The 13679-nt window shown below is 34.5% G+C and overlaps 2 protein-coding genes across 2 annotated transcripts; both read left to right on the top strand.

The window, feature by feature from the left end:
* The first annotated feature begins 3515 nt into the window (after positions 1–3515).
* Positions 3516–4239, top strand: LOC114713297 (mavicyanin-like). Its single transcript, XM_028897906.1, has 2 exons — positions 3516–3642; positions 3773–4239. Exons 1-2 carry the CDS (start codon positions 3516–3518, stop codon positions 4132–4134), a joined length of 489 nt encoding a protein of 162 aa, XP_028753739.1. The 3' UTR covers positions 4135–4239.
* A 4067-nt stretch (positions 4240–8306) lies between these two features.
* Positions 8307–11958, top strand: LOC114713311 (kinesin-like protein KIN-8A). The gene is made up of 7 exons (XM_028897925.1): positions 8307–9259; positions 9634–9907; positions 10035–10085; positions 10184–10276; positions 10385–10750; positions 10839–11501; positions 11673–11958. The coding sequence occupies exons 1-7, from the start codon at positions 8514–8516 to the stop codon at positions 11703–11705; spliced, it is 2226 nt and encodes a 741-aa protein (XP_028753758.1). The 5' UTR covers positions 8307–8513; the 3' UTR covers positions 11706–11958.
* Positions 11959–13679: the final 1721 nt, after the last annotated feature.

Raw genomic sequence — 13679 nt, 5'->3', positions numbered from 1 at the left:
TCAGCTTGAGCTGAGGAAGGCTGCCGATCAGCAGCATCCCCTTTCAAATTGATTCCCATGCGCCTAACGTAGTTGTTGATTCGTATGAACGTTTTTTACTTCCCGATAGCAGTACTCCTGATGTACTGAAAACAGAAAAACATATCACTACCTCCCAGTTCCTAACAGATCTTGGCAAAATATTTTAAAGCATCAAACTTCCAACTTGAGTAATTGAGCTGTGATTAAGAAACTATAATGAGAACATCTACAAAGTTTAAGTCAGCAAACCAAGGCTACATTTGCTGGTTTGAACATTTTTCAGAAAAAGGAAAATGTCAGAGATTTCGAAAGCTAATTGAAATTAATGTTCTAGTTGTCTCAAACACTTTGCGGTTCACTGTTTTACAAAGGAGTCATCACAGCATACAAACATAAGGGTAAAAAGACAGCGATATGACTCGATAATTGCTTTCAGGAGATCAGAACACCCCTTTATTTTCATGGCAGCTGAATGGGAAAAACCGCTAGGCTGATTCTTACCAATAATAATCATAGATGGAAAAAAAATGAACGAAAAACAAAGATAAGGGAGAGTACCTAGAGGTGGAAGAAGGAAGTCCGGATTTGGGAGCATGGACGAGCTTGTCCATGATGGAACGGAGCCTCTTCTCAGAATCTTGTGCCATGTTTGTTCTGTATACGACGAATTCAAAAACAGATTTCACAGTTTGATTGCAATAACAGGAGCTGAGAAGCAAGGAAGCAGCGTATATATCCTGCGTCCGTCTGTTTTTTGGCCGAGTCTTTCTCTCCTCTCACATGAATTCACGTCGTTCCGTCGTTACTCTTCTACTGCCTCTTCGTTCCAGGAAGAGGGAGAAACTTGGAACCGGCTCGCTGGGACGGCGAGGTTACGCCGTTAGCCGATCCCATGAAATTTAAGGCCCATTTCCTAGTTCCTCCGCCGTCCTAATTTTCTGCTCGGCTGAGGACCATGGTTGGAAAATCTATATACTACCTCTGCTTCTATATATAAAAACTAATTAATTATAATTAATTTGAGTAAATTAAAAAAATTAAATTAGTTATTTATAATAAATAGACATTATCTTTTTAAAATATTTTTGTTTAGAATACTGTTGTTAAAAGTACTATCTGAAAAAATAAATAAATATGAGAAATAAAGTGGATTAGAATTTATATTTAAAATAAAAATAAAAATAGTGTATGTGTATATTAACACGCACCCACCCCGGTCCTAGATTAGAGGTATAGTGTGTGTGTACAGTTTTTGTATTTTGCATTTATAAAAGATTTATCTCTCTCTAATATGTTGTGCTTACAAAAATAAAGGAAGGTAAACATTACAGAAAATTTCCACTGTGACAACTTATCCTTAATAAACATTTATTTAAAATGCATATTTGATAGGCGGCAAAAGAAATGTGCAAATTTGGTGAAAAAATATAAAGAAACATTTTTTTACTTATACAAGTTTGTGTGAATTGATAGGATTGAGCGTAAAAAATGAGCATGATTTATGTAACGAAGCCTGGCTCTTGGTATAGAGAATTTGGGAAATTAAATCAGAATATAGTGTTGATGGGTGAACACTGCCCAGTATGACTTGTTAAATTGACATTAATTCTAAATATAAGATTTATTTTTTATATTTATTATTTTTTTAAAATTATTCATATTGATACTCTCTCAGTTATAATCAAGTAGGAGAGGAAGAGAGAATATTAATTAAGATGATTATGATATTTTAGAAAAAAAATATCTTATTTCTTATGATAAACCAACTCACCTTTTTTTTTTTAATATAATCAGATTAGTTAAATATTATTTAATATTTTATATGGGTATGGACAGTTTTTAAATTTTTTTCTTGATGCAAGATAATTTTTCATTTTTCTTGACTAAAGTATAAGTATTCCCTTATTAGAAATAATCTTATTTTAGAATTGTCGGTATTAAATGTGAGTAACTCTTTTAATAGATATTCAAATATTAATTTATCATGTTATGAGAAACTAGTATCTTTCGTTAGATTCAACTTCTGTTGGTGATATTTTTTATTTTTTATTTTTTGCTGCCAGATTATTTTCAAATTTGATTGAAAAAGAAACGAGCAATGGTCCCAAGCGTTCCTTTTTTTTTGTTTTTAAATAACTCCCAAGCCTGCAGTTATTATCAGTAGTGAATAGTCTGGGCTATTGTAAGCAAGCCTGCTTCGATACTTGTACCTTCAGCTCAAAAAACTCCAGCCCTATCGTTTTTTTTTGGGACTGAGAGCCCTATGTACTTTGCTACGACGAGAAACTCATCGATGAATTTTCTCATGAGAGGAATATTTCCACTAACTTTCTTCTCTATTTCTTCTCCACTTAATATTTTTACCATTAGATCACGTTGCAACGGCTAAGATTTATTACGTAAAAATATTATTATAATATTAACTTTTAAATAACAATAAAATAGGTAGATAAATTTATAGTTTTAAAATTTGACGTGAATGGTTTGGCAATTGTAATTTTTTATTATATCTAGTATTATAATAATATTTTTACTTAGTTTTGAACCTTAACTATTGAAAGTTAATCCAACGGTGGAAATATTAAGTGAAGAGGAGGTGGAAAGAAAAGTTAGTGAAAACATTCTTTTTCTGAATTTTTTTACTAGCCAACATCCACGTGGCTTATTGTGGTGGCTGCTGCTACTCCCATCTTTAACATGAAATCCAATTAATTAATTTGAGTAAGTTAAGAATGTTACTTAAACTAGTTAATATAATATATTTTTTTTATAAAATGTCATAAATATTTTTTAATTCTCTTTCTTCATCTCCTATTTCATTATTTGCTTATTGTTGATAGAATAAATTAGTATTAAATTTTTGATTAGGCCCTACATTAACAGAGGAGTATTTTAAATTCTATTTATATATATAATAAATTAGTTGAGTAATTTAATAATATAATATAAATATGAAATATTACTGTGCGCATCACTAGTTAATGACTGCTAAAAATCCAAAACAAATTAAGACCGGAAATAATGTTTTACTTTTGTCTATGAATTGAAGCGATGATTATTAATGTGCAAATACTAAATACTAAAACGCGGATATGTATCCGTCGCCTTCGAATTCGAACGGAACAAGCGTAAAATATAGATACATAGAATTAAGAATTAAAAAAGTAAAAGTAAATAAGATGACAAATGAACCCGGCGAAGAAGAAAACAGGAGAAGCGAAAAAACTGAGAAGCAGTTAAGGAGGGAAGTCAAGGGCAGCCACGACCTCCTGAATCCTCTCCCCCAAGATCGTTAACAAACCTCCTCGCTGATCATGGGGGTTTCAAATTCAGGTCTCTTTTTAAGTCCCCCTTCAAACCTAACTTTGAACCACTCATTTCTAGCGGCACCAAGAGGGATCATAATCACAGAGACTACTCCAGAGAAACTACTCCAGAAATGGCCGCCACGCTGAAGAGCTGTTTTGTGTGCGCGTTTTGTTTTTTGCTGCAACATGTTGATGGTGAGCAGTACAGAGTTTGCAGTCGGCGGCAACCATACTGGCTGGACCATTCCCAAATCTGCCGATTACTACAACAATTGGGCTTCCAACAACAGATTCCTCGTTCACGATACCCTTCGTAACTCTTAATTTTTCTTTCTTCTAATTCCTTTTCACTCTTGATCCAGATCTATATATAGATCAGTTTCAATTTCGACCAGTATATTAATTTGTATGGGATAAATCGGTGACAATGCGTTGATGTGTAGGTTTCAAGTATGGTGAAGACTCGGTGATAGAAGTGAACGAGGAAGACTACAACAAATGCAAGGCATCGCGTCCTCTGTTCTTCTCCAACAATGGCGACACGGTGTTCACATTTGACAGGCCTGGCTTGTTCTTCTTCATCAGTGGTGTTTCTGGTCACTGTGACAGAGGCCAGAAGATCGTCGTCAAGGTCTTGGACGTACAGGCACACTCGCCCCCACCGCAAAACCAAAACCAAAACGACGACCAAAATTCTCCACACACGGAAGCTGCTTCTTCTTCTTCTCATAGCGCCGGACCCTTCGCCAAAACGACATCGGCCCTTCTCGTTGTCTCGTCGTTCATCTTCCTTCTTTTTGCTTGAGTTATGAGTTCATCATTTGGGTTTAGTGTAGCTGGGTCTTAGGTTTTTCATTAGTTATTCATTGCCTAGGTCATCGGACTATTGGATTCCATTAATCTTTGTCACTTATCATCATGGCATGCATTAATCATTTTCCATCTAGGATGGTTTTGTCATTTTTTGGTGTTAGCATATCACTCGCCTAATGTAGATTACCATTGTAGAAATGGTACTTCTGGGTCATCATGTTATTACTAATATTAGTTCCGAATTCCGATTATATATAAAATAATAATTCTGTGGTTTTTTTTTAAAAATAAAACTGAATTACGCTGAGAAAATAAATGAAGCAACAAGAAAACAAAAACCCAGTTGCCTCTATCGACCTACTCTTGTAGGTTGGGAGGATTATTTGTATATTTATTATTTTAATTTGTATTTCCCATAATTCAATTTTTTTTTGCTAAAGCATAGGTATCCTCCTATTATAGGCAATCCTATTCGAGGTACTGTTGGGTACTAAATGTGGACACCTCTTCCAGCAGAGATTCGAACCTCGATTAGTCACTTTGTGAGAAATTAGTCCCTTCTACTAGACCCAAACCCTGTTGATCCATAATTCAATATTTTGATTATAACCATGGAGAGAGATGTTTGTGAATAGGGCTGTATAAGGTGGCCCAAAAACCCGGCTAACCCAAGCCCGGAAAAAGTTGCGTCCGTCACAGCGTTCCCGCCCCTCCCCCCTCCAAAAAAAAAAAAATATCAAGCCTCACATTCTTCTATTGTCCAGCATAAGATTGCAGCATATGATGAAGTACTCATCAATGTGTGTGTTTCAAAATATTTAAAATGGATGTTTATAGTGTAAATCACAACACGAATTAAGCCTTGTATTTAAAATGGATGTTATACTAAAGACACTTGCATAACCAGTGAGAACAAACATATTAAAAATGATTATTAAACACAGTGAAGTGCTCCCGTGGCCCGCATGAATTTTAATAAAACATATATAATTTCTTATGTCATTATTAAACCAGAAGGAGTGTAGCGCAATTTTTATAAAATTTGCACACTTATCATCTTTTAATTTTAAAAAAAATATTCCAGTAATGATAGCTGCTCGGGCTCATGAGCTCCTTGTAAAAAGGCAGCATAAGCTGAATCGGGTCACAATCGATCTCTTCATCATAACTATTATGCTTAAAGCTTAATTACGTTCTACTTACTTTTAACATTACCAACTAAAATAAATAAATAAAAATGCGGAGAACAATTAGCCACCAGCAGTAAGCTGCATGGTTGACCATATTGCCTTTTCAAAAGCCTGCTCTTAGAAGGAGGGAAAACATGAATATTTAGTAATTGACAAGGAACAACAATAATTATACATGCTTTAATGAAACACGTACCAGATTAATAACAACCTAACGATCTAACATGCGTATAGTTAATTTATGTTTCGAATGATTTACGGGGAAAGTTTGTACACTGCACATTTTATTTTATTCTTAGAAGCAAATCTATGATTTGGACACATGATGATGACGTGTTTATATGTTTATGCATATACAATGTTAATATGTGAGCGTAGATTGTTTTGATCATGCACAAATTAAAGATGGCAATGTATATAATATGAATATTATGATTTTAAAATTTAAAGCGGTGTTTGATTATCATTACTGAAATGTAAACAAGTTTATAATAGAAATCAGAAATCATGTTCATGAAACCAAAAGATGGAGAGGAAAGTAAGCAAAAATTTTGGCCCACCTGATGCCTACCTGCCTTGTCCATATAATATTATACTCCTCCGGTCCTTATTATAAAACCCAATTTGACTTTTTATTTGGTCCTAATTATAAGACCCAATCCATTTTGTCTCTTATATTTATACATTTTTTTCCAAGATAATCCTTCTAATAATGATAGTTTTAGCTAATATACTTAATTAGCAAGGATATTTTAAGAATGACAACACTTATTTATTATAAATAACCAACTTAACTTACTTCCTTAATCTCCTCAAATAAGTCAATTAGGTCTTATAATTAGGACCGGAGGAGTAATATTGCTCGCGACACAATTTGCGTGTATGTATGTAGTTCTGTTAATTCATTTTATATGTTATATTTATTATTTTTTAATTAATTTATCTAATTTATAAAGTGATATATAATTTATTGTTGTGTAGGAATTTTTTATAGTGCACCAAAGAATATTTTTAAGGAGATCATATCAATTTGTTATAATAAAATAATTTATTTAGATTTTTTAACCTATTCAATTCAGTTAAATAAATTTTATATTAAAAATTGATTGGATATTAACTATATGAATACCATCCCCTGTATAAAGTTGGAAAGATGAATTATATCAATTTCTAACGTTAATGTTGGCCATAGATGAAGTAGTAATTTTACAAATTTTATGTTGTTACTTACCACTATACGTTTTACGGGCAACTATATATTTTAACAGGTAGCACAAATACTCTTAAATACGAGATCATGAATTTAATACTCATCCTGTACTTAATGTATGATTTAATTAAAAAGTTAATATTAGTCTTATATGTAAAATTTATTTTATATGTTTATCAATTTTTTTTAGATTAACTCTATTGATGTTCTCCAATAATAACCAAGTAAGAAAGAAAAAGCGAATTCAAAAAGATACTCAAAAAATCTTTAAAAATATATTATATTAACTAATTTAAATAATATTATTAATCTATTTAAATTAATTAATCAAGTTTTGTATTAAAAAGCGAGCATGAAGAATGTTTTGATTCAACTTGTAGTCTTATCAAGTGTTTGTGCGTTCTATTTTAGTTTTTTTTCATATTAATATTAAAATATTGATTTGTCATTTTACGCATGTTTGTTTTAAGTTGTCTTGTAATCAAAACGGAACCATTATACGGAGCGCATCAAAACAACATTTTACGGTGGCCCCATCAAATCTTACGGTTAAAAGTTAAAACGGGATCTACTCGGTTTGATGCCCAGATAATAATAACGTGATCACGTGTACTCTTTGGGAAAAGTTACATAGAACGACTCAGCCTTCCCATGTCAACAATAAACCCAAAAAAAAAAAAAAAAACACTTAAGTTAAATTATATGTAAAATTCAAGGGGCTTAAATTTGTCCTAAGTGACAAAATTGTTTTTATGACCGAAATTTGTATCCCTGGGACCTGGATGATAATTTTAAGGAATCTCTATTATGAGCTTGTATTACTAGGTTTAAATACCAGTGTATAGGAAAACAACTGAAAATAATTTTTATTGATGGATATTATATTTAATTCCGTTAAATTAATAAAATAGTTTGATGGTTTAATATATTTTTTTGACCAGCAAGTGATGGTTTAATATTTAGGTTCTAGATCTAGCAGTTTAATGCATCACGATAATTAATTTACAAATCTAATAAAAAAGAATTAATTTACAAAAATATTTTTTTGAGCTGAAATTTACATAAAAAAAATTAAAAAGTGGAAAGATTCCGTGCAGAGCTTAATATTTTACATTGCTCTTTCAGTCTCTTCTAAACATATGGTGGATTAAGATGATAACTTATTTAAACACCCTGATGTATTTTTCTCCTATGTTTATTGCTTGGTATTCGAAGTCAATTACACCTTTTAATAAACTTAAGCTGGCAAAGCATGACCTGGCCTGAAAAAGCAAGTAAATTAAGTTAAAAGGAAAAGATAACATTAGTTTTAAATGAATGCCTTCTTTTAACGTCAAAATTATAACATAACCAGTGAGCAATGTAATTATATATAGATTTTGTATTATGTGTGGATATCATAATTCTTTTTTTGCCAACTTTAATTAATATTTTAACAAATATCATTATTTTACATATATATTTCTTGTCGCTGGCAAAAAAACAAACATATATTTCTGGTCATGTTCCCTAGCTACATATAATTCACTAATTTTCGGAGTTAAAATTTTCACAAACTTAACCAGGTCCAGGAAAAATTTCCAATGGACCCCACATCTCTTACTTGTATATCTAATCCATTTGAGGAGCTGACATTTTGACCGTTAGCAGAATAAATTCAAATTTCATGTTGTAACACTAAAGATCTAAAAATAATAATGGCTCTTTACGTTTCTCTCATTCCCCTTCGCTTTCATAGGATTCGCAAGAAATTCAACATTTTAGGAGGTGTGTAATGAGCAGAAAATGGAGTCTCAATAGCTTCCTCAAACATCGATTTTGTCACTCTTTCATCGCAGTAGCCACTTCTCTTCCATGACCACAAGTTTCTGAACTCCCTTCAGCTTCTGCTTGATTTCACCGTGATACTTCTTTGGGGTTTCTCTGGAAAAGATTTTCTTGGACATGTCTAATTAGCAATAAGAGTTTAGAATGCCAGTTTCAACTCGGTCTCAGACCGTCGGCCTGGGCCAAAATGAGCCAACCCCAGAACGGAGAATCGGAAATAGAGGAAATCAAGACGGTAACAGCACAAATCCTCATTCAAAAAATCCACACCATCGACTGAAGGAGAAGTTGAAAGCGCTCACTGTCTTGTACGAGCAGCAGAAGCAAACTTCCTTGGCTCTCAAGAACTCATCTTTGAAACCCGAAGACTCACGATTCACCACCTTCCCTGGAGGTGGATCTTCAACGAAAAAAGACAGGGAAAAGGGTTTAAAGCCAGACAATGTAATGCGAGAGAACACAATGCCAAATTCAACAATCACAAGAACGTTCGTGCTGGCTCAACCGCCAGCGGAGGAGGAGTCGAAGGAAAATCTGGTTGGAGGGAGCGACCGGATCATCGGGTTTACCTGCCCCAGAAAGGTCAACGTCGCTCGGAAGCTTTCGATCGGGACGGCACTGCCGGAAATGAAAGGGAACCAAGAATCCGAGAAAGCTGGGAAATCCGGGAATCGAATTCTTGTTTTTGTGAGGCTGAGACCAATGGGGAGGAAGGAGAAGGAAGCCGGGTCTCGGTGCTGTGTGAAAATCGTGAATCGGCGTGACGTTTATCTGACGGAGTTTGCGAATGAGAACGATTACCTGAGGTTGAATAGGCTTCGGGGACGGCATTTCACCTTCGATGCTTCGTTTCCAGATGTGGCTACTCAACAGGAAGTTTACTCCACCACGTGAGTTTTTTGAAATTTTGAAATTCAAAAATCTTATCTTTAAGCTATAAGTCCACAACCCACTCTGCTTTTATAGTAATGAGCAGGATTATTGCCTGGAGATGAATTTTCGCATAAGTAGTTCACATCCAATTCTTCATTTTCTTGCCTAGTTTTCTCGGATTATATTTAGTTTCTTAACTACAAAACAGGAACGGTGTCGAAATTTAACATTTTTTCTCGTCTCAAATAATGGATTAAGGGACATAGCTGACCAAATTAGAAGTGACTGAGGTTTTAATTAACCAGGTCAATTAAGAACTAACATATTACGCCATGCATTGAAAATCTTGTGGTTCTATCAAATATTTACATCCGACTTTATGAATTTTCAGTACCTCAGAACTTGTGGAAGCAGTTCTGCAAGGGAGGAATGGGTCAGTTTTCTGTTATGGAGCCACAGGAGCTGGAAAAACCTACACAATGCTGGGAACAGTGGAGAATCCAGGAGTGATGGTTTTGGCAATTAAAGATCTTTTCAGTAAAATCAGGCAAAGAAGTTGTGATGGAAACCATGAGGTTCATCTCTCTTATCTTGAGGTCTATAATGAAACTGTCAGGGATTTGCTTTCCCCAGGAAGACCACTTGTATTGAGAGAAGACAAACAGGTATATAGCAAATGAAATCACTGATAAATGATCTCTCCTGAGTTCACTTTTCATTGTATTTCTAGTGAATTTTATACTCTTAATCGATTTCTGATGATACATTCTCATTTATATCCATATGTTTCAGGGGATTGTGGCAGCAGGTCTTACGCAATATAGGGCTTATTCTACAGATGAAGTAATATTCTGTTCTCTCTCTCTTGTTAAACTTTGAGGATTGTATTGCTATTTGAACATTTAGTCATCAACTTTTGTTAACTTCAGTTTTTGGTTTAGGTGATGGCGTTGCTTCAACAAGGAAATCAGAACCGAACCACTGAACCAACTCGCGCAAATGAGACTTCTTCACGCTCTCATGCTATCTTGCAGGTGAGTATGAACATGTACAATGAAGTTATCTTAAAAAAGATGAAAAGATGTATTTATATATATATGTCGGGTCATGATTAACCACATTGATTGTCTTGCTATGCCTAGGTTATGGTCGAATATCGTGTTAGAGATGCTGAAATGAATGTGATTAACAAAGTAGGGAAGCTGTCTTTGATTGATCTGGCAGGATCAGAGAGAGCCCTTGCCACAGATCAAAGAACAGTGAGATCTCTTGAGGGTGCAAACATTAATCGTTCTCTTCTTGCACTGAGCAGCTGCATTAATGCTCTAGTAGAGGGCAAGAAACATATACCATTCCGAAACTCAAAACTCACGCAGCTTCTTAAGGATTCTTTAGGAGGGACATGTAACACTGTCATGATTGCTAACATTAGTCCTAGTCACTTCTCATTTGGTGAAACTCAGAACACCCTTCACTGGGCTGATAGAGCCAAGGAGATTCGAACAAAGGTACCTTCTTAAGTTCTTCTGGTTCTGTATATATAGTTATCTGTAATTTTAACGATCTTTTAACTATCATATGATTAAATTAACGCAGACATGTGATGCAACTGAGGATACAGTGCCTATGGTCGAGACAGAAACAGAGCAGGCCAAGCTTGTGCTTGAGCTGCAAAAAGAGAATAGAGAACTAAGAATGCAGCTAGCAAAACTCCAACAGAAACAAATGATTCTCCAAGCACAGTCTTTAGCTGCAAATACCTCTCCAACACCACCTTCTGCGACATCATCACTCTTCACTCCCCCAACTTCTGCGCAACCAACCCAGAAACGAAGGCCCCGAACAACCTCTTTGTTTTCTGCTAAATGTTTCACTCCAGAGTCCAAGAAAAAAGAAGCTGAGGTAGCAGCTGTAAAGGCGCTTGAAAGGACTGTAAAAACACTAGAGTCTGAGATTGAGAGAATGAAGAAAGAACATAGTTTGCAGCTGAAGCAGAAGGATGATCTGATTCGCGAGCTTTCTCAGAAAGCGGAGGGGAAGAGGATGGTGACTAGGAGTAGCTTACGGTCCAAGGAAACAAATACTGGAGAGCTCAAGAGTCCGAGTCATCGATTCAAGTCTCCTGCCCCGCCTGCAAAGAAACGAAGCTTTTGGGACATAACTGCTGCTAACAGTCCATCAGTTACTACGTTGAAAGGAAGAAAGACACGAAGCCATGTTGCCATTGAACCTATTGCTGCTCCTTCCATGCTTCTTCAGGTAAATTGATTCTTTCCGTCTCTGAGCACATTCATTTATCGTGACAGGAATTTGATTCTCTATGCATAATCGCATGAGTTTCGCATCACGAAACTGATACATGTTCCTTAATCCAATGTTTCTGGTTTTGTGTTGATGCTGGGAACAAATGTCGTCGATTACATTACGCAGCCGGGTTTCTCTCGTCAAAAGGCTAATATTTAAGCAAAAGACGAATTGCAAAGACAGAAGCCCAGAAGGTGAATAGATGAGGATTCTCAGATTGCACGAACAAGCTAGTGTTCACGTGATGGATGCTTGTATCATTTAGGATAGACGGAAATTAGCTCTAGAACAAAGGTTTCACTTATATGTTTCACTTGCCCTGTACTATTCTCGGAGAAATCTCCAAAAATGGTTGATTATATGTATACATTCATTTGATTCTTTTCGGGATTTGACTTGAGATGTTAATTTATCTCCCCGATGTCTCAAAACAGGCTTTTGATATCGTTGACTAAGACAAATAGTCAATTATACTACGCTTTGGCACCTAGAGTGCAGTTCTTTTGGCGTCTGAAAATTAGCAAACATTGAGATTTGTGGGAAACAAGAGGCTACGTGGTGGATACTTTTTATTTTTATTTTTCTGGTTGCCAACTTTTTTTTTTTTGTTGGAACAATGCCGTGGATGCTTGGGTGTTAATGGTGGTGGTCTGATTTATAATACAAACGAGCCTGATTCGGCTCAATCTTGTGGGTGCAGGCCCAATAGCTTAACTTCTACTAGATAAACAAAAACCGGTTAATACATTCATTAGAGAAAAAAGAAAATCTTAATATACAGACAGATGCATACTGATCTTGTGGGTTCAGGCCCAATATCTAAACTCGCCCTAACCGGATAAAAATGGCTTAATGCATTCACTGAAGGGGGGGATATACGCACTCTAAATAAATAAATAAATAACTTAACACACAGCCATCTGGTAGATGCAAGCCCAATGTCTAAAGTCTAAACTCTTATTTACTACATAACGTTTATATTTAGTATCTGCCAGTATTTTAAATATAATTGCTTCTAATAAGAAGATGATTTTTTTTTTTAAAAAAAGAGCTAAATAAATTTAATAAAAACACAACTTAATATTATAGCCGCTTGAAAGGCTCGCTTGGATGGAAACGATGGGAAAAGGATGAGAGGTTGAGTATTTAAACCCTTCTAATGTGTTTAAAAAATTATATTTTAATTCAAAATCTAAAACTAAAAAGCACCTTTTAATTTGATTTATAGACAATTTGAATAGTGTAATTTATAGAGAAAGAATGCACACAGCAAACATCAATTCAATATCTTTCCACAATGTTTCATAATCAAGTGATACACCTGGTTCAATATATATATATATATATATATATATATTCGGTCCATTATGTTTTGTAATCATGTGGTGCTCAACTGACTCAACATTTTTTTCCAGATTTTTAATTGTAATGAAAAACAGGTCTTTTGAATCCGAGAAATAAGCTATAAGATAGGCCCCTCTGCCTCAGCTGCTTTTGCCATAATTATCAAGTATTGAACCCTATTCATAAGCACCAATTTGAAGATGACATTTTTGTTTTCATCGGATCACTCATTACAAATTCCTCACTGCATTCGGAAGGGGCCTGCTTTATTTATAATATATGGCCAAGCTCCCCTCTTGAACTTTATTTATTTATTTATTGGGTCAAAGTTACACTTTCTGTTTTTCTTAGGGCAAAATTCACAAATTTGGACTTCAATTAACTAATAAGGACTTCCGATTTTCAATCCATGAAAAATTAAAAAAAGTTCCAGTAACAAGTTTGAATTATAAGACAATTGATTTAAAGTGTAAATTTGCTTTAGAAATTTTCATCCAAACTTGAAAGCTTTTTTTTTTTTTGCATATTTATTTTGAAAGTTTAAAATCATAATAATTTTACTCCTATCATCATTATTTTAACTGTCAATATTTTATACCAAAAGTGTTTATGACTTTGGAATCATGCCATTATCCAAGGGACCAACCAATATAGCTTAAGAAATGCCATCTCTAATTGAAGAAGAAGAGAGAAAAGAAATAGGTAACCAGCCGATAGCTTGTTATCGAGGTCCACCCACGATGGTGGTCACGCATGCTTTTACTGGTCTATTTATTTCTCAAGGTCAGG

The sequence above is a fragment of the Neltuma alba genome, unplaced genomic scaffold (genome assembly GCF_004799145.2).
Source record: "Neltuma alba isolate B1F8T4 unplaced genomic scaffold, ASM479914v2 tig00011422_pilon, whole genome shotgun sequence".
NCBI classification, from domain to species: domain Eukaryota; kingdom Viridiplantae; phylum Streptophyta; class Magnoliopsida; order Fabales; family Fabaceae; genus Neltuma; species Neltuma alba.
This window is presented reverse-complemented; position numbering and strand designations above follow the sequence as displayed.